The 23,604-nt window shown below is 42.3% G+C and overlaps 1 protein-coding gene and 1 pseudogene across 5 annotated transcripts in view; both read left to right on the top strand.

Annotated features, from left to right (window-relative positions):
- The window catches only part of TMTC4 (transmembrane O-mannosyltransferase targeting cadherins 4), a 70,891-nt gene extending 47,528 nt beyond the window's left edge, over positions 1–23,363 (top strand). For 4 of the 5 annotated variants that reach the window (XM_030813644.1, XM_030813645.1, XM_030813643.1 and 1 more), the window contains 7 exons: positions 981–1,060; positions 1,214–1,321; positions 1,430–1,571; positions 11,718–11,832; positions 13,669–13,781; positions 20,764–20,833; positions 22,056–23,363. In XM_030813644.1, the coding sequence (XP_030669504.1) occupies positions 981–1,060; positions 1,214–1,321; positions 1,430–1,571; positions 11,718–11,832; positions 13,669–13,781; positions 20,764–20,833; positions 22,056–22,204 (777 nt within the window). In that variant the 3' untranslated portion in view covers positions 22,205–23,363. Of the gene's footprint in view, positions 1–980; positions 1,061–1,213; positions 1,322–1,429; positions 1,572–11,183; positions 11,414–11,717; positions 11,833–13,668; positions 13,782–20,763; positions 20,834–22,055 lie in introns of those variants that run through there. The other variant, XR_004030204.1, reaches the window with a different exon arrangement.
- LOC115835145 lies at positions 2,420–3,517 on the top strand (annotated as a pseudogene).
- Positions 23,364–23,604: the final 241 nt, after the last annotated feature.

The following is a 23,604-nucleotide window of genomic DNA, read 5'->3' as shown; positions in this document are numbered from 1 at the left end:
CAGGGTGGCAGACACTCACTTCTCACAGTGCCAGAGGCTGGAAAGCCCACCATCAAGGTGCAGGCAGGTTGGTTGTGTGGTGAGGGCCTGCCTCCCGGTTCACAGACCGTCATCTTCTCACTGTGTCCTCATGTGGTGGAAAGGGGGCATGGGAGCTCTCCAGGGCCTCTTTGATGAAGGCACTGATCCATTCATGGGCCTCCACCCTCATGACCCAGTCACTTCCCAGAGGCCCTACTTCCCAATACCATCACATTAGGAGTCAGGATTTCAACATCTGAATTTTGGGAGTCCATAAACATTCTGCTTATTACAGATACAGAGTAAAATGCTTGTGATACTAGCTCTAGAAGAAAGGTGCCATCCAAGAAAGGGCCATATTTGCTTAAATGGGTGGACAGAATCATGCTTTCTTCTACTCATGTCCACATGTGACTGCACTTTGTTATTTCAACTCTAGTGGAGTGTGTAGGTGAGGGAAATTTGAGGTTTTGATGATAAAAACAAGCCAGGTGTGGTGGTGTATACCTGTAGTCCCAGCTACTTGAGAGGCTGAGGCAAGAGAATCACTGAATCCCAGGAGTTCAAGGCTGCAGCACGCTATAACGGCACCTGTGAATAGCTACTGCACTCCAGCCTGGGCCACATAGCAAGACCCCATCTCTAAAAATCAAAAGTAAAATTTTAAAAATCCCAGCTTTGTAGTTTTCTGGTTTTCTCTGGTGAGGTCTTTAGTTATTTCCTTTCTGTTGTGTTTTAGAGATGTACCATGCCTGTACCCCCTTTCTTCTCATCCTCTTACAGGGTTGGAGATTAAAGCACAAGCAACTCCTAACCCCTGTAGGGTTTTAGCTAAAGTTCTGGTGGGTGATTTTTTTCCTCATCCCTTTACCTTTTGTCTTCAGTTAGAAGATATGATGGGGTCCAGGCTCTGAACAAGAAGTCTATCTGCTAATGGCCCAATTATTCTCTGTCTGCAGGTTCACTACAACATTGGCAAAAACCTGGCTGATAAAGGCAACCAGACAGCCGCCATCAGATACTACCGGGAAGCTGTAAGGTATGGCGAGTACGTCTTACAGAAGAATTATGTACACAGATCGTTTTCACTTTCTAGTATGAAACACTTGTTCCTTTAAAGACCCCAACTTTACAATATCTTTGCCGATTCCAGAGCATTTAATGGTCAGCTTGGTTTTTTCTCAACTTCCAGATTAAATCCCAAGTATGTTCATGCCATGAATAATCTTGGAAATATCTTAAAAGAAAGGAATGAGCTACAGGAAGCTGAGGAGCTGCTGTCTTTGGCTGTTCAAATACAGTAAGCATCGTTTTTATAATTATGCTAGTGACAAAGAAAGGAGCTCCTGCATTCCGGCATCTAAGCCTTTCATCTTCTTGTTTATCTTTGTTAAAACTGCTCCTCTAGGCCAGACTTTGCTGCTGCGTGGATGAATCTAGGCATAGTGCAGAACAGCCTGAAACGGTTTGAAGCGGCAGAGCAAAGTTACCGGACGGCAATTAAACACAGAAGGAAATACCCAGATTGTTACTACAACCTCGGGCGTCTGGTAAGCTTGGGGTGCCCTGTGCCTTTGGAAGGAAATATGGGTTATTTTTCTTATTTATAATAAAATGACATAGTGACACCTACCTAGCCCATACATTTTATAAAGTTCTTTCACGTGTTTGTATCTCATTTGAAGGTAGCTATTTGATTTCCTTTTGAGTAAATTTTTAAAGCTCTCATTAGAGAGCAGTACAGTGTGAATTAGTCCAGTTTAACATGTTAAAATCCCATCCGCCCTGTAAAACAGTGCTCCAACAGGTAACTTCCCGATAAACATCAGTTTCTCTGTTTTTAAAACAAGAATTGAATAAGAACAGGGATTAAAGAAACAAATCCATAGTATGATTTCTGAGCTCCCTTGTTCTCATTCTTCAAGGGAGCAGAGCTCTTCATCTGCAGGGAGCATTTCCCCCAAAAAAGGCAGCTTTGGAGGGCACAGGATTTATTTGAAAGGGCTTTGACGTTATTTGATGGAAATAGAAAATAATGTGTTCTGTAGTAGCTTTATATTTTTGGTTATTGACAGGATGTTTATGAAGATCTGATTGCTCTTGATTTTCTTGACAAAAATAAAATGAGACACACACATAGCAAAATTCTTTAAACACGAATGGTTGTATTCTCCCTATAATCAACCATTTAATTTGGTTTCAAGAAAACACATACATATGTTCCTAATATATTTAGATGTATTCAATAAACATCGTTAATTAAAAAAAATTTTGTTCATTCTAACCAAACTGTAATACATCCATAGTGATGTGACTTTAACAGAAGTTTATATGTAGATTTCCAGATTTTATCCAGCTTAGCCTTACAGGTAGGAAAGCATCCTCGTGTTCTAAAGAGATGCCTGCTTACCCTCGTTTTAAAGGCCTGAAGCTTCTTGGTTTTGTTTTTTGTTTGTTTGTTTTGTTTTGTTTTGTTTTTGGAGACAGAGTTTCGCTTTAAAGAGTTCTTATGTTGTCAAAACTGGTAGTTCCCTTAGCTGCTTGTCACGGGTGTGATGGCTTTCAAGGTTACTTCATGGAGCTGGAGCTCTTGGCTGTGCAGGCCGTGAGGGCTGGCGGTCCCAATGGCATGGCCGTGGTGCGTGCCATGGCTTCTGGAGGTGGTGTTTCTTTCTTTTTTTATTTTTTATTTTATTTTTATTTTTGAGACAGAGTCTCACTCTTGTCACCCAGGCTGGAGTGCAGTGGTGGGATCTCGGCTCAGTGGGATCTTGGCTCACTGCAAGCTCCGCCCCCCAGGTTCACGCCATTCTCCTGCCTCAGCCTCCGGAGTAGCTTGGACTACAGGCGCCCGCCACCACGCCCAGCTAATGTTTTGTATTTTTAGTAGAGATGGGGTTTCACCGTGTTAGCCAGGATGGTCTAGATCTCCTGACCTCGTGATCCGCCCGCCTCGGCCTCCCAAAGTGCTGGGATTACAGGCGTGAGCCACCATGCCCGGCCTGGAGGTGGTGTTTCTACTGATAACAAGTAGATGACTGGCCTAGAGATGGAGGTCATGATGACTGCAAGGAAGAGACTGGACCCATACAATGTACTACCCCCAAAGACAGCTTTAGGCACCAAGGAAGACCCTAATTTAGTTCCCTCCATCACCAACAAGAGAATAGTGGGTGCATCTGTGAAGAGGAAAACAGTGCTGTCATCTGGTCTTGGCTGCACAAAGGCAAGACCCAGCAATGCCGCAGCTGTGGAGCCCATTACAAGCTGGTGCCCATCAGCTGGTGCATTGAGCGCCTGCACCAAGTTACTCAAAATGTGCTATAAAGTTTCATCTTTCCGATAAAGACCAGCCGTTGCATTGGCTCCTTCTCCCTCTGCAAAACAAAAACAAAAACAAAAAACCCAACTAGTAGTTTCCAAAACTGACATGCATCCAGACTGTCCCACCCCATCTCACATTTAGGGAATCAAAGGCTCTATAGAGAATCTGTTTTAAAATAACAATAATAAACTGGGCACGGTGGCTAACACCTGTAATCCAGGCACTTTGGGAGGCCAAGGTGGGCGGATCACTCGAGGTCAGGAGTTCAAGACCAGCCTGGCCAACATGGCGAAACCACGTCTCTACTAAAAACACAAAAGATAGCCAGAAATGGTGGTGCGTGCCTGTAATCCCAGCTACTTGGGAGGCTGAGGCAGGAGAATCACTTGAACCTGGGAAGCAGAGGTTGCAGTGAGCCAAGATTGCGGCACTGCACTCCAGCCTGGGCAACAGAGCGAGATTCTGCCTCAAAAAAATTAAGTAAAATAAAAATAATGAAACACCCAGGTGATTCCAGTACCCTGTCGTTGGCCCTGCACCTGGGAAGCAGCTCTGTCTGACCTTAGATGACAGGGTAATCATGTCAGAGCAGAAGCCATGGTTTGTGGGGAACAATCCTAGAAAACACTGACTGCTTTACATTTATTGGAAAACCAGGTTTTGGTTTTTACCATAATGTGAATGTCTTTGGTCTTACTGTCTTTGTTTCTGGAGTGGGTAGCCATGATTTTGTGAGTTGTGGAGATAGAATCTTATGAATGGAGAAAACAAGATAGCAGGAACGTCTGGCTAACTAATGGTAAAATGTGACCTTCCCCCTCTGCAGAAGTCCCTTTATGTGGACGTGTAATGCTTGTGTTAGAAATATTAAAGTGAAGTGGTTGCATGTATTAGTCCGTTTTCATAATGCTGATAAAGATATACCCGACACTGGGTAATTTATAAAGAAAAAGGTTTAATGGACTCATAGTTCCATGTGGCTAGGGAGGCCTTACAATCAGGGTGGAAGGTGAAAGGTACATCTTACATGGCAGCAGACGGGAGAATAAGAGCCAAGCAAAAGAGGTTTCCCCTTATAAAACCATCAGATCTCATGAGACTTAGTCATACCACGAGAGCAGTATGGGGGAAACCACCCCCATGATTCAGTTATTTTTCACCAGGTCCCTCCCACAACACATGGGAATGATGGGAGCTACAATTCAAGATGAGATTTGGGTGGGGACACAGCCAGACCATATCATTGCATTTTTATTACTCAAAAAATGCAAAACATGTTTCAGTTATGATATGCCACAGGAACATACCACCTCTATGTGCTGACTCCAGTGTGGAAAGGAGGAATTATTTCTTTCTGGGCACAGAGGCAAGGGTGGCAGGAATGTGGCTGAACCCGTGGAATGGCATGATGCTTGAACAAGGAAGATTAATGGCAAGATATTCCTTTGTCTCACATTAACTTTCTCCAGCACCACTGACCTTGCGTGCATTTTTGTTCTTTTACATTTTAAAATTCTGTGCTTTATGACCTAGTTAACTGCTTTGATGTTGAAACCGCGTTCTCTGTGAGACCTGAAGATTCCAGGAGAGCTGAAATTATTATAATGATCGGCTGTTTGTTCCCGGGGGAAGGGGAGGCTGTGAAACCTCAACATAATGTTACGAGTGGTGACTTCAAAATTCAATCACATACAAAGCAGGGGCGATCCTCTCAAAGTTAGTGAAGTGAGAATAGGGGTGGGGTGGAGGATGGGAGCACATGAGGTCTTACCTGAATTCATGCATTTGGGTGGTTATGAATATATGGGTGTAGGGATTACCGTTTCTGTTCACTGTATCTGTTAAACTAGTACTCTGTGACTAAATATGAGACTTGGTATTCATAAGAATTCTTCTTTCAGTCGGGCGTGGTGGCTCACGCCTGTAATCCCAGCACTTTGGAAGGCTGAGGCGGGTGGATCACAAGGTCAGGAGATCAAGACCATCCTGGCTAACACGGTGAAACCCCATCTCCACTACACTAAAAATACAAAAAATTAGCCAGGCGTGGTGGTGGGTGCCTGTAGTCCCAGCTACTCAGGAGGCTAAGGCAGGAGAATGGCGTGAACCCGGGAGGCAGAGCCTGCAGTGAGCCGAGATGGCGCCACTGTGCTCCAGCCTGGGTGACAGAGCAAGACTCCGTCTCAAAAAAAAAAAAAAAAAAAAAAAAAAAAGAATTCTTCTTTTTTCATCCCTTTTTTTCGTTTTCTGGAGATTGCTTTTCTGTTACTTTCTTGCTCACAAAGTGAGTGGGTCTGCCCACAGCCTCCCAGGCTCTACAGCTTAGTCTTCTCCCCTCTCCTAGTAGCTGCCCGTCACTGCGGTTCCTTGGGATTTGGAAAATAGGGGATTTATAATAAATGCTCCTTCTGTAAGAGTGATGTCCAAATGGAGGAACGTAGAATATAAAGTACCAGCTTTTATCATGTGCTGTAGTCCTTGGGATTCATTACACTTTCACTTGGAAGATCATCTGTAGCATTGAACAGATTGAGACCTTGTACTGCTTTTTGTTTATATTGTTTACTAATTACACTACTGTGAAATGGTCTTCCTGTATTCCTTTCCGCCAACTGTTCCTGCTTATTTAAGGCTTTTGCTCTCCCTTGTGGTTTAATTATCCAGCTTTTTCCTGTTTGACAGCTTAAAAGCATTAAGAGCTTAATCTTTAACAACTCAACCAATCCATTTATATATTGGCAAATAAGAACTTAATAGCTTAAGAAGGTTTTTTGTTTGTTTGTTTGTTTTAAGAAATCACTCTCTAGTAACGGGAGACAGAGATTTGTTTTGATTTCTAGACCCCAATATGGAGAGAATATAAGGCAGTTCTCTTGTAGAACAGGAAATCAGGAAGAGCGCAATTACTGGGACATATTACTAATCTTAGAAAGTTATATTCTAAGTAATAATGGCTAGAGGGATTGCCGAAGACAATGCATGATGGAAGGACTGGATGTGTCCAGGAAAACAGAAACCATTCTAAGTGTTTTAGATAGAGAAGACTTAATATAAGGAATTGGTTAGACTGTCATTGGAAGGCTGGATGAGCAAAAATGGGATGGTAACATGAACTCAGAGGTTAAAGGGAATCCTATAGGTTTTGGGGGAACAGACAGGAGGAAGTGGCACTACCAGGATTTAAAAACTCACAAGAGGCTACAATCGCTGGAGCTACCACAGCCTCAAGAGCTGTGATCATGGGAGACGGACCACTGCTTCCACTCTGGGAGGCCACCCTGGGATGGTAGAGGAGGGGACATAGTCACTTCAGAGATACCGCCAGGGGAAGGAAGGAGAGAGTGAGAGGAAAGGACTGCTCCCCTCTCGCCACCATCCAGTGCCTGGTGACAGAACAGAACAAAAGGGTGAAGAAGCCTGGGAAATGTAGTTGCAGACTCCCAGCCCCCGCTTCTCAGAGCAGAGTACAGAAGGGTGATCGTAGGACTGCTGGGTGACTGATGTTACCCGTCTACTTCCTGGATGAGCAGTTCTGGTTAAATCACCACTTTTTCTGCTTCCCTGAAAGTTTGTTCCCTTCGTGTAGATGCTATAAGATGAGTAGAATTTGGGACAAAATGAAACTAAATTTTATCTGATTCAGTCTATTCTTCGATAAATAGTAATAATAATTGTAATAGTAACAATAAAGTAGTGAAGAATTTTGTCATGTTGGATAAAGGAAGTTATGTTGGTTGTTCTGGGTGTGTTCAAATGTCGCCATGGATTTTGTCCAAGTGACTCAAATGTGTATCACTTGGTGGAGTGAATTGATCTGAGGAATCACTGGAACATCAAATAGAGATAATTAAGTGTTAGAATAATTAAGCATCCCATTAATTTAATTTTCTGAACTTTTTCTCTCATTTCCTCATTAAAGGGTAAAAATATTGTAACTTGAGTTTCTGAGTCTCATGAGAAATTCCCACAACATCTTTAGCAAATGGATGTTCATAAATGTTTCCATAATTCATTAAAGCTTTCTTTTTCTTGCATAATATGCTATCTATTTGCTGTGTAGCATAGGACAAGTCAAAATATTTTTGTTGTCTAAAGAAAAGACAGACTTGCCAGTAAGTAAGGAAACAGCCTTAAACTCTGATAAATTGTGATTATTTGTACTTTTTGCAGAGTTAAAGGGATCAAGTACACTCAAATAAAATGTGCATTTGAACTGAGATAATAAGGCAACAGGGTCACCTGCTAAAAAAATCCATCACTCTGTGTGTGTGTGTGTGTGTGTGTGTGTGTGTGTGTGTGTGTGCTTTTATTAACTATGCAAATTGAGAGCTAGCCATTTTATATTCTGTTGCCAATGTTAACATTCCCTCTCAAAGAAGCAACAAAAATCTGGAAGCATTCCCCTTGAGAAATGGAACCAGGCAAGGATGCCCACTCTCACCACTCTTATTCAACATGGTACTGGAAGGCCTAGCCAGAGCAATCGGGCAAGAAAAATAAATAAAAGGCATGTAAATAGGAAAAGAAGAAGTCAAGCTATCTCTCTTTATGGATGGTGTGATTCTATACCTAGAAAACCCTGCAGACTTTACCAGAAGGCTCCTGGAACTCATAAACAACTTCGGTAAAGTTTCAGGATACAAAGTCAGTGTACAAAAGTAAGAAACATATCTGTATGCCAATAACATTCAAGCTGAGAGCCAAATCAAGAATGCAATCCCATTTACAAGAGCCATAAAAAGGATAAAATACCTGGGAATTCAGCTAATCAAAGAGATGAAGGATCTCTACAAGGAGAACTACAAAACACTGCTGAAAGAAATCAGAGGTGACACAAACGAATGGGAAAACATTCCCTGACCATGGATTGGAAGAATCAATATTGTTAAAATGGCCATACTGCCCAAAGCAATCTACAGATTCAACACTGTTCCTATCAAACTGCCAATGTCATTTTTCACAGAATTAGAAAAAGCTATTCTTAAATTCATATTGAACCAAAAAAGAACCTGAATAGCCAAAGCAATCCTAAGCATAAAGAACAAAGCCAGAGGCATCACATTACCTGACTTCAAACTATACTATAAGGCTACGGTAACCAAAACAGTATGGTACTGATGCAAAAACAGACACACAGATGACTGGAACAGAATAGAGAACCCAGAAATAAAGCCATACATCTACAGCCATGTGGTCTTCAACTAATTTAACCAATTTTTTTTTTAAAGCAATGGGGAAAGGGCTCCCTAGGCAATAAATTGTGCTGGGATAGCTGGCTAGCCATATGCAAAAGAGTCCTTTCACAAAAAGACCCCTACCTAACACAAAAATTAACTCAAGATAGATTAAAAATTTTAATGCAAGACCTCAAACTACAAGAATCCTAGAAGAGGCTGAGCTCAGTGGCTCACACCGGTATTCCCAGCACTTTGGGAGCCAAGGCAGGCGAATGGCTTGAGCCTAGGAGTTTGAAACCAGCCTGGGCAACATGGCAAAGCTTCATCTTTACAAAAAATCGAAAAAAAATTAGCTGGGCGTGGTGGTATATGCCTGTAGTCTCAGCTACCTGGGAGACCAAGGTGGGAGGATCGCTTGATCCCAGGAGGTCAAGGCTGTAGTGAGCCACTGGTCACACCACATCACACCACTGTGCTTCCACCTGGACGACAGAGTAAGACCCTGTCTTTAAAAAAAAAAAAAAAAAAAAAAGAATCCTAGAAGAAAACCTAGGAAACACTATTCTAGACATCAGCCCTGGGAAAGAATTGATGATGAAGTGCTCAAAAGCAATTGCAACAAAAACAAAAATGGGCAAGTGGGACCTAATTAAACTAAAGGGTTTCTGCACAGCAGTAGAAACTATCAAGACAGTAAGCAGACGACCTACAGAATGGGAGAAAATATTCATAAACTATTCATCCAACAAAGGTCTAATATTAAGATCTATAAGTAACAAATCAACAAGCAAAAAAACAGCCCCATTAAAAAGTGGGCAAAAGGCATGACCAGACACTTGAGACATACAAGCAGCTAACAAACATATGAGAAAATGCTCATCATCACTAATCATTAGAGAAATGCAAATCAAAACCACAATTGAGAAACCATCTCACACCAGTCAGAGTGGCTATTATCAAAAAGTGAAAAAACAACAGTCACTGGCAAGGCTGTGAGAGAAAAAGGAATGCTTAGACACTGTATATAAATTAGTTCATCCACTGTGAAAAGCAGTTTAGAGATTTCTCAAAGAACTTAGAACTGCCATTTGACCCAGCAATCTCATGACTGGTTATATACCCAAAAGAAATCATTCCACCAAAAAAACACATGCAGCCAGGCACAGTGGCTCACACCTGTAATCCCAGCACTTTGGGAGCCCGAGGCAGGTGGATCACAAGGTCAGGAGTTCAAGACCAGCCTGGCCAAGATGGTGAAAGCCCATCTCTACTAAAAATACAAAAATTAGCCGGGCATGGTGGCGGGCGCCTGTAATCCCAGCTACTTGGGAGGCTGAGGCAGAGAATTGCTTGAACCTGGGAGGTGGAGGGTGCAGTGAGCCGAGATCATGCCACTGCACTCCAACCTGGGTGACAGAGCAAGACTGCATCTCAAAAAAAACCCAAAAACATGCATTCATATGTTCATCAAGCACTATTCACAATAGCAAAGACATGGAATCAACCTAGGTGCCCATCCACTGTAGACTGGAAAAAGAAAATGTGGCACATATACACCATGGAATACCACACAACCACACACACAAAAAAAATTCATGTCCTTTGCAGCAACATGGATGCCACTGGAGGCCACTATCCTAAGGAAGTAAATGCAGGAACAGAAAACCAAATGTCGCGTGTTCTCATAAGTGAGCACTAATACATAAAGATGGCAACCACAGACACTTGAGACTGCTAGAGAGGGGAGGCAGGGAGGCAAACAAGGGTTGAAACACTAACTATCGGGTACTGTGCTCACTACCTGGATGACAGGATCATTCATATCACAAACCTCAGCATCACACAATTTACCCATGTAACAAACCTGCACATGTACATTCTGAATCTAAAATAAAAGTTGAAGGCCGAGCGCAGTGGCCCATGCCTGTAATCCCAGCACTGTGGGAGGCCAAGGTGGGTGGATCATTTGAGGCCAGGAATTTGAGACCAGCCTGGGCAGCATCGTGAAACCCCATCTCTACTGAAAATACAAAAATCAGCCAGGTGTGGTGACACACGTCTGTGATCCCAGCTGCTCAGGAGGCTGAGGCATGAGAATTGTTCGAACTTGGGAGGCAGAGGTTGCAGTGAGCCAAGATCATGCCACTGCACTCCAGCCTGGGCAACAGAGCGAGACTCTTTCTAAATACATACATACGCCTGGCACGGTGGCTCCCACCTGTAATCCCAGCACTTTGGGAGGCTGAGGCAGGCAGATCACAAGGTCAGGAGTTCAAGACCAGTCTGGCCAATATAGTGAAACCCCGTCCCTACTCAAAATAGAAAAAATTTGCCAGGCGTGGTGGTGGGCACCTGTAATCCTAGCTACTCAGAACGCTGAGGCAGGAGAATCACATGAACCTGGGAGGTGGAGGTTGCAGTGAGCCAAGATTGCGCCATTGCACTTCAGCCTGGGCAACAGTGCGAGACTGTATCTCAAATATAAAAATAATAATAAAAGTTGAAATTATAAAAAATAAGAAAGCAACAGGTATTTTTCTCCTTCCTAAATGAAGCAAACAAACTCGAAATTGCCAAGAGGTTTTACCTTACCATAGGAGACTTTTCCAAGGAGTTTACAAAGTATGTCTGATGTGCTCCTGTTTTTATATTTACTTTAGACACAGGCAGGAAGAGGCCCCGAGACCGCCCTTCACAAGGTGAATTGGACACATAGCTTTTGATCATGAGAAATACTTTGTTTACTATTCTAAGTAATACTTTATCAACAAGGAACTTATGAAGCCTTTAGTGAAAAAGACTAATGATGAGGCTTTCTTCAGTATTTCAGCCGTCTGAAATATGATTTGATTCCTAAAATCACTAAATAACAGGAAATAGGACATTACAGGTTCGGACCTTGTTCTTATTCCTGCTTTACTATTTCTAGTCTGTAACTTTGGGCAAGTTCATTTCCCCGTGCCTTAGTTGCTTCCTCTGTAAAATGGGGATAACAATAGTATTTACTTCATTGGTATTGTTTTGAGGATTAAATGAGTTGATACGAAAAACTAGAAGCTCCATAATTAGTTAGGTTTTGGTTTTTTATTGTTGTTTGTTGAGCTTTTTCTTTCTTTTTTTTTTTTTTAATAATGTCTTGGAAAGAGGAAACAGGAAACTTGGAATACTGATTTTTTGGTGTGTTTTATTTTCAGTATGCAGATCTCAATCGCCACGTGGATGCCTTAAATGCGTGGAGAAATGCCACGGTGCTGAAACCAGAGCACAGCCTGGCCTGGAACAACATGATTATACTCCTCGACAACACAGGTACAGAAAGGTGGATGGAACAAATCACAGGAAATGGCTCCACAGTAAAATGCCACCGAAGACTTAGGAAATAGAGATTATTGTGCTTTTTTCCTACTGAGTTTAAAAAAAATTAATAGGAAGTTAATTATTTTCTATTACAAAAATGTCTATTCTTCTAGAAAATGGAATTTCTAGGCCGGGCACGGTTGCTCACACCTGTAATCCCAGCTCTTTGGGAGGCCGAGGTGGGCAGATCACCTGAGGTCAGGAGTTCGAGACCAGCCTGACCAACATGGAGAAACCCTGTCTCTACTAAAAATACAAAATTAGCCGGGTGTGGTGGCGCATGCCTGTAATGCCAGCTACTCAGGAGGCTGAGGCAGGAGAATCGCTTGAACCCAGGAGGTGGAGGTTGCGGTGAGCCAAGATCGTGCCATTGCACTCCAGCCTGGGCAACAAGAGCAAAACACCATCTCAAAAAAAAGGGGGGGGGTGGGGGGGGGGGAGGGGGGAGGGGAGGGAGGGAGGAGGCAGGAAGGAAGGAAGGGAGGGAGGGAGCGAGGGAAGGAGTGAGTGAGGGAGGGAGGGAGGGAAGGGAGGGAAGGAAGGAATTTCTTTAGACATACTGGAATGTGAATGTCTGGGAAAATCACACTTCACTTAGAACTGGTGTTGAGTCATGGGGGAGGGGTGTGACAGTATCTTGTTTCTTCTGAAGCCTGTTATCCACCATTGGCCATCCTCTAGGGTGTTGGGAGCACTCAGAAGTGAGCAAGAATGGCCTTGGGGCTAATGACATGGATAGTGCTAGGTCCATGCCCCAAGTTCAGGGACTTCACTCAAAGGAGCCCCCTCAGTCTACACTTAGAGCCATGGATTCTTACTTTTTATATGATGCTAATCGACTTGAAGATCTGGTTTCCTATCCCTGAGCAGACCAGATTCAATCAATTAGGAGTTACTCTGCCTCCTTCACTTTAAAAATCTAAACGTCTCTTAAGAAATGATGGTGTTAGGCACAGAAAGGCAAATACCACATGCTCTCGCTCATGGGGGATCTGAAAAAATGGACCTTGTGGAGCTAGAGAGCAGAACAGTAGTTACTAGGGGCTGGGAAGGGGGCGGGGATAAAGATAGGTTAATGGGTACAAACACAGAAGGAGTCAGTTCTAGTGTTCCATTGCACAGTAGGGTGACTATAGTTAACACTTTATGATATATTTCCCAAGAGCTAGAAGATTTGAAATGTTCCTCACATAAAGAAATGATCAATATTTGAGGTGATGGTTGTCTTAAATACCCTAATTTGATCACTACACATTGTATGCATATATCAAAATATCACATGCACCTCATCAATATGTACAGTTATGTGTCAATAAAAATATGTTAATGATGGTGTTAATTTGATCATGGTGTAGAGCAGAGATATATGCTTGTTTCTAGGGAAAATACAGAATGTATACTTCAATGTGATAAATTCTCAGTTATGAAAGTGTTACTGTCATCCACTTATTTTGCAGATTTGTTTGGATATAACTGGTATCCGGGGAAAAATTAAAACTAGGTTTTAGATGGTTATACAGAAGTTAATCAAAAGCTGTTTATGTGTTGTGTCAGAAATGTGCTGAGTTGCAGTGGCTTTGCCACTGATAAGGTCGTGTATGTATGCGTGTATGTATGCGTGTGTGTGTGTGTGTGTGTGTGTGTGTTACACGATCTACACAGATTTTCTTAAATAGTTGATTCATAATTGTCATGTGCTGTGCACATAAACCGTGTCAGTTATAGAGAGTAGCTAAAATGAGAGTACAACATTAACATGTCTTTTATTTTTCCATTTTTCACTCCCAGGTAATTTAGCCCAAGCTGAAGCAGTTGGAAGAGAAGCACTGGAATTAATACCTAATGATCACTCTCTCATGTTCTCGTTGGCAAACGTGCTGGGGAAATCCCAGAAATACAAGGTGCGTAAACCGCAGGCTGTGAGTTCTCGCAGTTAATGCCAGCATCTGACAGAAGACGTAAGTGTTCCTTCTGCCCAGTTAAATTAGGAATCAGGCCAAAACAGTGGCAGTGGTCCACCAGTGTGGCTTGGCCAGTTTGTTTCCTGGAAAAGTTCCTTCAAAGACAGCAGTGTGGGGCCAAACCCAGTGTCCTTTCTCATCAGAATTAACCACCATTGTTCACACGTGGAGAGAGGAAGAGAAGCCCAAGGAAGGGGTGGGAGCAGGCAGGGAGTTGTGGGAATGGTTGGCCTCAGAGGCCGGGCAGGCTGGTGCAGGAGGAGGACTCGGGGCAGCCACAGTGCATCCCCAGAGGTGCCCCTGCCCCGGCCCCTCCCTGGCACAACAGGGTTTGACTCTGTCACTTGCACATGGGCTGGAGCTCTAGGTTTTATCTGCAGGTTCCATCTTCTGCACAAAAGAATAACCAGCCCATGGAGGATGCATAACTGGTTCTTGCTGCTTCCAGGTTTTTCTTTATCTGAGTTACATAGGCCACCAGCAAGGCCCAGAGTTTTCTGACCAACAAAAACCACAAGATACTAAATCTTTGCTCCAGTTGGCAGCCAGGGTGGAGCAAGAATAGGCTATGCATAACTCCCTGTGTGTTGAAGGGGACTGGTTGTAAACTTTAATTTTGTCTATCAGAATCACTGAGGGAGCTTGTTAAAGCAGAGATGCCCAGATTCTCCCCAGAAGGGATTGGCTTCATGGGTTAGGTCAGGTCAGGGAATATGCATTTTTTGTTTGTTTGTTTGTTTTTTGAGACCGAGTCTCGCTCTGTCGCCCAGGCTGGAGTGCTGTGGCGCCATCTCGGCTCACTGCAAGCTCCGCCTCCCGGGTTCATGCCATTCTCCTGCCTCAGCCTCCCGAGTAGCTGGGACTACAGGCGCCCACGACCACGCCCAGCTAATGTTTTGTATTTTTAGTAGAGACAGGATTTCACCGTGTTAGCCAGGATGGTCTCAATCTCCTGACCTTGTGATCCACCTGCCTCGGCCTCCCAGAGTGCTGAGATTATAGGTATGACCCACCGTGCCCAGCTGGAATATGCATTTTTAGCTGGCATCCTGGGTGTTAAACACAGATATCACAGAAGCAGTGCCTTAGTCGTTTCTTAAGAGAAATACTTTTTTTCAGAATCGGGCTATATCTTATTTTAATCACTCAGCCTATGTATAAGACCTAAAGGCAGCAACTAGCTAATATCTGTCTAGTGTTATTTACTTTTCTTTTTCTGTTTATTTCATGTCATTATCAGTATAATTTTCGATAACAATGCTAAGATAATTTCATGCATATCTCTAGTTTTATAATGTTGGGGAGTTGAATAACTTCACTATACATTTTTTAAATTTCTAGATTTTGCTCCAGAAATAGCTTTTTGAAGAGGGTTTAGTTTTATTTTTTATGAATCTACTTGTGTAGCAGGGGAAGGAGGTGAGGTTTACAGGTTTCCCTTTAATGACCTTTCCAGCCATCTGTCAGCCTGGGACAGGTCCCAAGTCTCAGTTCTCCTCCAGTGACCCAGCTACAGCGAGTCTTCTTGAAGATTTGGCTTATATAATCATTGTATTGATTTTTCTATCATCCCACAGTCTGTAAACTGCTGGAATTTCTATTAAGGGGACAGAACCCAGAGTTTGTTTGGCTTCCAGTTCATGTTGTTCTTCCTCCCCCACCCCCAAATAAAGTAGAAAATACTCTGTAAAGCAGAATGGAGAAATCAGCTTCCTCTTTCTCTACACATTTTGCATTTTAATTATCAAGGCCAAAGCGCTGGGCCTAACATAAGGAAACAGAAGGTGAAATCTGAAACACAGAACTCAAGATGAGATCTTCAAGAGCTACTCAATGCGGGGACATGATGTGACTTCCTGAGCCACGGCATCAGCCACCAAGCAAGCATCCCATGTGTTTTTTTAGGGTTTGAATTTTAAGCAACTGTTTAGATTTTCCTCTTGTAATGCAAAAATGATACCGGTTGCTAATGGTCAGCTGCATCCCTGGCAATGCTTGTTTCAGGATGTGATGAAAGGGCCTATTTCCTCGCAGAGCACTGGGCAGGATGTTCCAGAGAAGAGGGGATGTGGTGAGCTGCAGGGCTGGGTGAACAGACCCTCCAGCCCAGCTATCTTGATGGCAGGGCAGGTGTCTGCTGCCTGACAACTCACTTTTTACCCAAGCACTTGCATTTTATCATGCACTTGGTAAATCTCCTCAGAGAGCCTGGAGGCTTCTTGAGGTTGGAGCCGAGGCTTTGGTCCCGGTTTTGTATCTCCATTGCTGTCGGGCAGTTACGAAGCACCCAGTTAAGTAGTTGTAAAATGATCGAATGCATCTCTCATTTGGCCCTGAAATGTTCAGGCTTCCAGAACCTATTTTGAGATGTTGATGTGCAGAGTGAGTGTTCTCATTATATCTGCGTGGCTCTAAGCACCTTTTTATCCTATCTGAGCAGCCCTTCTTTTTTTTTTTTTCTTTTTTACAATTGTATCTCTCTTTTTTTTATTTTTATTATTATACTTTAGGTTTTAGGGTACATGTGCACAATGTGCAGGTTTGTTACATATGTATCCATGTGCCATGTTGATTTCCTGCACCCATTAACTTGTCATTTAGCATTAGATATATCTCCTAATGCTATCCCTCCCCCCTCCCCCCACCCCACAACAGTCCCCGGAGTGTGATGTTCCCCTTCCTGTGTCCATGAGTTCTCATTGTTCAATTCCCACCTATGAGTGAGAACATGCGGTGTTTGGTTTTTTGTCCTTGCGATAGTTTACTGAGAATGATGATTTCCAGTTTCATCCATGTCCCTACAAAGGACATGAATTCATCATTTTTTATGGCTGCATAGTATTCCATGGTGTATATGTGCCACATTTTCTTAATCCAGTCTATCGTTGTTGGACATTTGGGTTGGTTCCAACTCTTTGCTATTGTGAATAGTGCCGCAATAAACATACGTGTGCACGTGTCTTTATAGCAGCATGATTTATAGTCCTTTGGGTATATACCCAGTAATGGGATGGCTGGGTCAAATGGTATTTCTAGTTCTAGATCCCTGAGGAATCGCCACAGACTTCCACAATGGTTGAACTAGTTTACAGTCCCACCAACAGTGTAAAAGTGTTCCTATTTCTCCACATCCTCTCCAGCACCTGTTGTTTCCTGATTTTTTAATGATGGCCATTCTAACTGGTGTGAGATGGTATCTCACTGTGGTTTTGATTTGCATTTCTCTGATGGCCAGTGATGATGAGCATTTCTTCATGTGTTTTTTGGTTGCATAAATGTCTTCTTTTGAGAAGTGTCTGTTCATGTCCTTTGCCCACTTTTTGATGGGGTTGTTTGTTTTTTTCTTGTAAATTTGTTTGAGTTCATTGTAGATTCTGGATATTAGCCCTTTGTCAGATGAGTAGATGGCAAAAATTTTCTCCCATTCTGTAGGTTGCCTGTTCACTCTGATGGTAGTTTCTTTTGCTGTGCAGAAGAGCAGCCCTTCTTAAAACCTAACAGCAGTCACTTAGCCTCTCTGGGCCTCAGTTTATTCATCTATAAAATGGAGATAGTGATCTGCCCAACCTCTTGACAAGGTGATACAAAAAAATGCACAACAAAAGAATTTGCAACTATCAAATGGTTAATGTGTATATGTATATATATGTGTGTGTATATGTAATATATATATATATTTTAGTGAGCATTCAATCATTCAGTGAATCTCTAGGGATCATTAAAACGTATTAAAATTTATATTACTTCTTGCCATTTAATTTCCAGTTTCAAACTAATGTGGTAAAGTAAAAATGCAAAAGTAATGTTTTTCAGTGCTTAAATCGTTGCTTCCCTTGCTGATTTCTTTTTCTGTAGTGCTAATTCCAGTGGCCCTGTAGCTTAAGTGCAGGTTGTGTTGATAGAGTCAGTTTCCTAAGTTCCAGACATTTATGTCACACCTTTATGATATTTTTTTTGCCACATCTAGATATTACCTTATTTACTTGACATTTTTATTTAAATAGATTTTTAACACAAATATATTTAAAGGAGAAACAACGCATCATTACTATAAATACAGGGTAACTGAAAGTGAAATAATCATACTAAATCCCAGCTAGATACTATTGCTGGCCAAGGCTCTGAGCTCTCTTAGCTTCAAGGAGAGATTGGCCGGTGTGTTAGAGGGTGGGGCCCGCACACCAGCAAGTGCAGACTTCAGCCCCAATGCAATCGGAAGGAGGCAGAATAGAGAATAACTCTCTTCCTGTGTGATTCACGGTTTCAACTTCACATCAGATCACCCATGTTACCCTTCCTATTCTAGCAGAGGCACAGTGGCCCCTGTGCCCCAGAGCACCCTTGGGTGGCTGCTGTGGCTGAAATGACCTCCACCCACCCAGGCTTCCTCGCCTAGACATAGAGACTAGTGCTTGTTCCTACCTAGAGACATAATTGCAAGGCTTTCTCAGTCCTACACCTTTGTTAAATACATTTTGTCTAATATGCTTCAGAACATAATACCTTATTTTTCTCCTTTCTGTTGAGAAAAAAATATCCCCAACTCTAAATGTGAGTTTATTGGTTCATTGGCATTAAATCGGCTCATTGCCTGGGTCTTTAATCATCCAGAGACCTCCAGAGAAGATAAATTTATAAACAGTTCACTGCTTTCCTGAATGAGGCCATTAGAAGGCTGATTTAATAGATGAACATTTCATGGGCTTTGAATACTCACAGATGCTGCGTTCTAAAGAGGCCCCTCCAACCCCATTCCCAGGCCCAGGTACAGGCCCAGGGGCCGCCTCCGTGACTTGGATAGAGCCAGGCCGACCCACCCGCACCTCCTCTCAAGCCATCTCTTCCTCCTGATACCCCTTCTTTTGTCCACATGCTGTCGTGTTTTTGTTGCCCTGGCTTGGAAATCTTGACTCATTTTTCCTCCCTTGTCCTGCTGGCCCAGTGCTCTCTGCCTGTTATTCCTCATCCCGGTTCCTTCACACCAGCGTCCTCCTCACCCTGCAGAGTTTGGGTCCAGCCCTGCTGAGAGCAGTGGCCCTCTAACAAGGTGTCAGATCTGAGCCCTTCCCTGTCATCAGCACCACTGTGTCCCCCAAATTGCTGACTCCTCAGTGTCCTGAATGATGTTCGTCCTCACAAGCATCTGAGAACTTAGTTGAATGAATAAATGAATTTAGCAACACTAGAAAACTCCTAACTTTGTATCCGTAAGCCATTTCTCTCTAGTTAACACTGCTTCATTTACAGGTTGGGAAGCATTTTTAAGTAGATGTGATTCCCTGGCCTTCCTATGTCTCAAGTTTTAGGTTTTAAATGGAAATGTTTGAAAATCATCAGAAACAGCCCAGAGACTCAGAAACCACTGCAAAACTACACAACCCATTTGACTTTTTTTCTGCAGCCTTCCTGATATGGCCGGAGTCTTGACCCTCTTGGAAGGAGTTTCAGCCCCTGAAACCTGGAATGCACACACTACACTGACTTTGAACTGACATCCCATATGTTGTCCTGATGTCTTTCTTAAGTCCCTCTTGGATGACATTTCTAAAATATAAATGTTTCTCTGCCAGCTCTGTCCGAAAGGTCATGGTTTTGGAGATGGTCCCCCACATTCCCAGCCAATTTCTCAGGGGTACCACAGGCCATACAGGGCAAAGGAACTGGTGGTCTTGCACATCATAAAATGCACAGTCCCAGATGTGGGAAGCCCACCTGGAAAAAAATTCATGTATGACCCAGGTAGAAGGCACAAAAACTATCCCCACACCAACAGATTTGGTTGGTTAAGCTCAGTGTGTGATACCGATTTTTTTTTTTTTTTTTTTTTTTGAGACAGAGTCTTGCTCTCTTGCCCAGGCTGGAGTGCAGTGACGCAGTCTCGGCTCACCGCAACCTCCACCTCTTGGGTTGGAGCAATTCTTCTGCCTCAGCCTCCCGAGTACCTGGGATTACAGGCACACAGCACCACACCCGGCTAATTTTTGTATTTTTAGTAGAGACGGGTTTTCACCATGTTGGCCAGGCTGGTCTCAAACTCCTGACTTCAAGTGATCTGCCCACCTTGGCCTCCCAAAGTGTCGGGATTACAGGCATGAGCCACCATGCCCACCCAGCACGTGACACTGATGAAAGCATGCTCCCCTTAAGGAATGTGAAGGTGGATGGAGTGAACAGCGCCTCCAGGGCACATGTCAATAAAAACAGGTTAGGCGTCTTCATTTCTCAGCATTATGGTAGAAGGGACCAGCCAGCCAGCAGCTTTTAGCAGTGATCAGGGTAGGAAGACACTTTGCCCTGTCTCTTAGTGGCCAGGTTGGAAGTGAGTATGACTTGGAAGAAATGCAAGGCTCTACAAGAATCATTTCACACCCGTCGGGGGCATTTGGTGATGGTCATGTCCAGTACTGTGACAACGTCATTGACAGGTGGCCATTCCTTCCTCTTTTCTGCTCATTCTTTCCAGATGGATGGGGCTGCTTCTGGGCGGCCCAGAGTGTTGTAGGTTCTTGGGGGAGAGGAAATGGGGCGCAATTCTTACCCCAAGAGCACTGGAAATGGCATTGGCATGGGTGTGCTCCACGGCTCAGCCCTCTTCTGTTCCCTGGGCTTCCTGTCGCCATCACGCACCCTGACCTGGGCGACTTGCATAACGTTACAGAAGTCCGACCACTGCAGGGAAGCAGGTGGTGGCACTCATGAACATGTTCATCCCCTCTCTGCGGCCACCACTCCCTCCCGCTGCCCCTTATCAGCCTCTCTCTGGCAGAGCGTGGCCCCACTGGGCCTTCTGAGTGTTTCTAGAGGAACGCAGTGATACAAAAGGAGGAGGTTAAAAGTTTGAAAACCATAGGCGATAAAACTGGAAACTGCTTTTGCTTCATGTACAATAAATATCTTCCTCTTTATGTTTCTCATTTTTTAGGAATCTGAAGCTTTATTCCTCAAGGCAATTAAAGCAAATCCAAATGCTGCAAGTTACCATGGTAATTTGGGTAAGAAAAATGTTCAACTTGAATTGTGTTGAAATTCTGTTACTTTAATGAAGTTGATGCATGTCTATAAAATTAATGTTGGGAGAGTAGTTTTTTCAAAGCTAGCCTGGCTTTAAAATGTGGTTCTGTTACTGCATTAAAAAGATAGCAAAGTGATAGCCACACTTACAAATCTTAACTGCATGACCAGAACAGCCCCAAAGTTTGCCCACTCTGTTTATCATCTTCTCATGATGAAACTCAGATTGTCCTTCTTTGTGTTAAGCTGAGAAGGGTGAGATTGGATCAAGAGAATGAGGCTATGGTTGTGAAGAGTTCTCCTAGTAAATTAATCGTAGGTACTTTGGAAGCTTGCCATTGAACTTACCTCCTTTTCCTTCCTTCTTACAGAGTAGACCTTCCCCTTCCAGCCTGGTCTTCTGCTTTATATCCTCTTATGCCTTGGCTAAAATGCATTTATAATCATTTATTCCCTAGAATTCATTTCTTGCATTTGTACGTCTCCGTAGTTAAGATGTTTAGAGCATAGCATGTTGATGTTTAGAATGCTCACAGAAATGTTTTTGCACCAAAGCTGTTCTCTACCAACTCTGAAGCTTGTCTTCACAAAAGCCAAAAAGCGTCCACAGGTTCTCTTCTGCCCATATAGAAAGTTAATTTTACTAACAAAATCACTGTCATGATCAGAGGCTAATCATCCTAATGATTAAGTTTACTGTAACTATCATTTTTGGGTCAGCTCTTGATATCAGAGGCCTTATTTCCAAATGGACCCAAGCAAGCTATTACTTCCCCAAATGGTGTAGGAAAATATCTTTTTAAAATAAACAGCTGAATTTCTGCATAGTCAGGGCTCTAGGCAGTGCCTAGCATCCAACACCCCCACCTCCCATACCCAGCCTTGCTTCCTGGAAATTTCATGGCAGCACTAAGACATTGCATGTACTCTTCTTTTTACTTCTTTATGTAATAATGTTACTATAGGCAGATGTATCTTACCTAGTGCTATGAAGAGCCCTAGGAGTAACTGGCAGTAAACGGATAATCATCAGGGAGTGTGATTACAATAAATAAAGTTTTCAGTACAAACAATATTGTTTCATACAATTGACTTTTGAAAACTGTTTGCATAGGATCTGTAATATTTCTTTGTCCAAGAGGGTAGGAATACGGCACATTACTCAGAAGCATTCCCAGTGAAATTTATCTCCTGCTATTTCAGCTGTGCTTTATCATCGCTGGGGACATCTAGACTTGGCCAAGAAACACTATGAAATCTCCTTGCAGCTTGACCCCACGGCATCAGGAACTAAGGAGAATTATGGTCTGCTAAGAAGAAAGCTAGAACTAATGCAAAAGAAAGACGTCTGATCCTTTTTCCTTTGTGTTTTGAGTTTGAGTGTGTGTGTGCATGAGGCGTATCATCAATAGTATGTGGTTACATTTAACCATTTAAAAGTCTTAGCCATGTTATTTTACTGATTTTTTTCTATGAAAACAAAGACATGCAAAAAGATTATAGCACCAGCAATATACTCTTGAATGCTTGATATGATTTTTCATTGAAATCGTATTTTTTCAGACAACTCAAATGTAATTCTAAAATTCCAAAATTGTCTTTTTTAATTAAACAGAAAAAGAGAAAAAATTATCTTGAGCAACTTTTAGTAGAATTGAACTTACATTTGGGATCTGAGCCTTGTCGTGTATGGACTAGCACTATTAAACTTCAATTATGACCAAGAAAGGATAGACTGACCCCTACAATTTGTATAAATATTGAACATGTCTATATATTAGCATTTTTATTTAATGACAAAGCAAATTAAGTTTTTTTATCTCTTTTTTTAAAACAATATACTGTGAACTTTGTAAGGAAATATTTATTTGTCTTTTTATGTTTTGAATAGGGCAGATAATCGAATGAGGAATGGAAGTTTTAACGTAGTATATCTACATGCTTTTCCCCATAGGAGGAAATTGACTCTTGCAGTTTTTGATGCTCTGACTTGTACAATTTCAATACATAGGAGGTTATGTAATGTAATACTTTACATAAACGATTACTATCAATTGAAAGTTCAAGCCATGCTTTAGGCAAGAGCAGGCAGCCTCACATCTTTATTTTTGTTACATCCAAGGTGAAGAGGGCAACACATCTGTGTAAGTTGCTTTTTAGTGTTTTTAACTGAAAAGCCGTTTTCCATTTTGCTTAATGAAACTACAGACATTACTCTATCCAGAAAATGCAAAATTTTCTCTGAAATGGAGCCACATTCAGGGAATTTGTGGTATTTTTAAGAATTGAGTTGTTCCTGCTGTTTTTTATTTGATCCAAACAATGTTTTGTTTTGTTCTTCTCTGTATGCTGTTGACCTGATGATTTATGCAATCTCTGTAATTTCTTATGCAGTAAAATTATTACACAAACTAGCATGAAAATGTCATATTGCCTTCTTAATCGATGATTTTCAAGTAGTGAACTTTGTATCCTCCTTTACCTTAAAATGAAATCAAAGTGACCAAATCATCTTTTATGTGGCTTCTATTTGACTTGGGGATCATTTCATAGAATTGCACTACAGTGTTTTCCAAGTTCAGAGAACAGAGTGAACAGATCCACACTGAGAGGAATTTGATTCTCTGGACTCACTTTTTGGGGGCAGATCTGTGTAGCGTTTAAGTCAGTAATTGTAACTTCTGGTGATTGAAATATATCAAGAAATAAAGTGCTGTGTTTAAAATACTTTTTTTTTTTTTGAGATGGAGTC

This window comes from Nomascus leucogenys, chromosome 5 (assembly GCF_006542625.1).
Source record: "Nomascus leucogenys isolate Asia chromosome 5, Asia_NLE_v1, whole genome shotgun sequence".
NCBI lineage: Eukaryota > Metazoa > Chordata > Mammalia > Primates > Hylobatidae > Nomascus > Nomascus leucogenys.
This window is presented reverse-complemented; position numbering and strand designations above follow the sequence as displayed.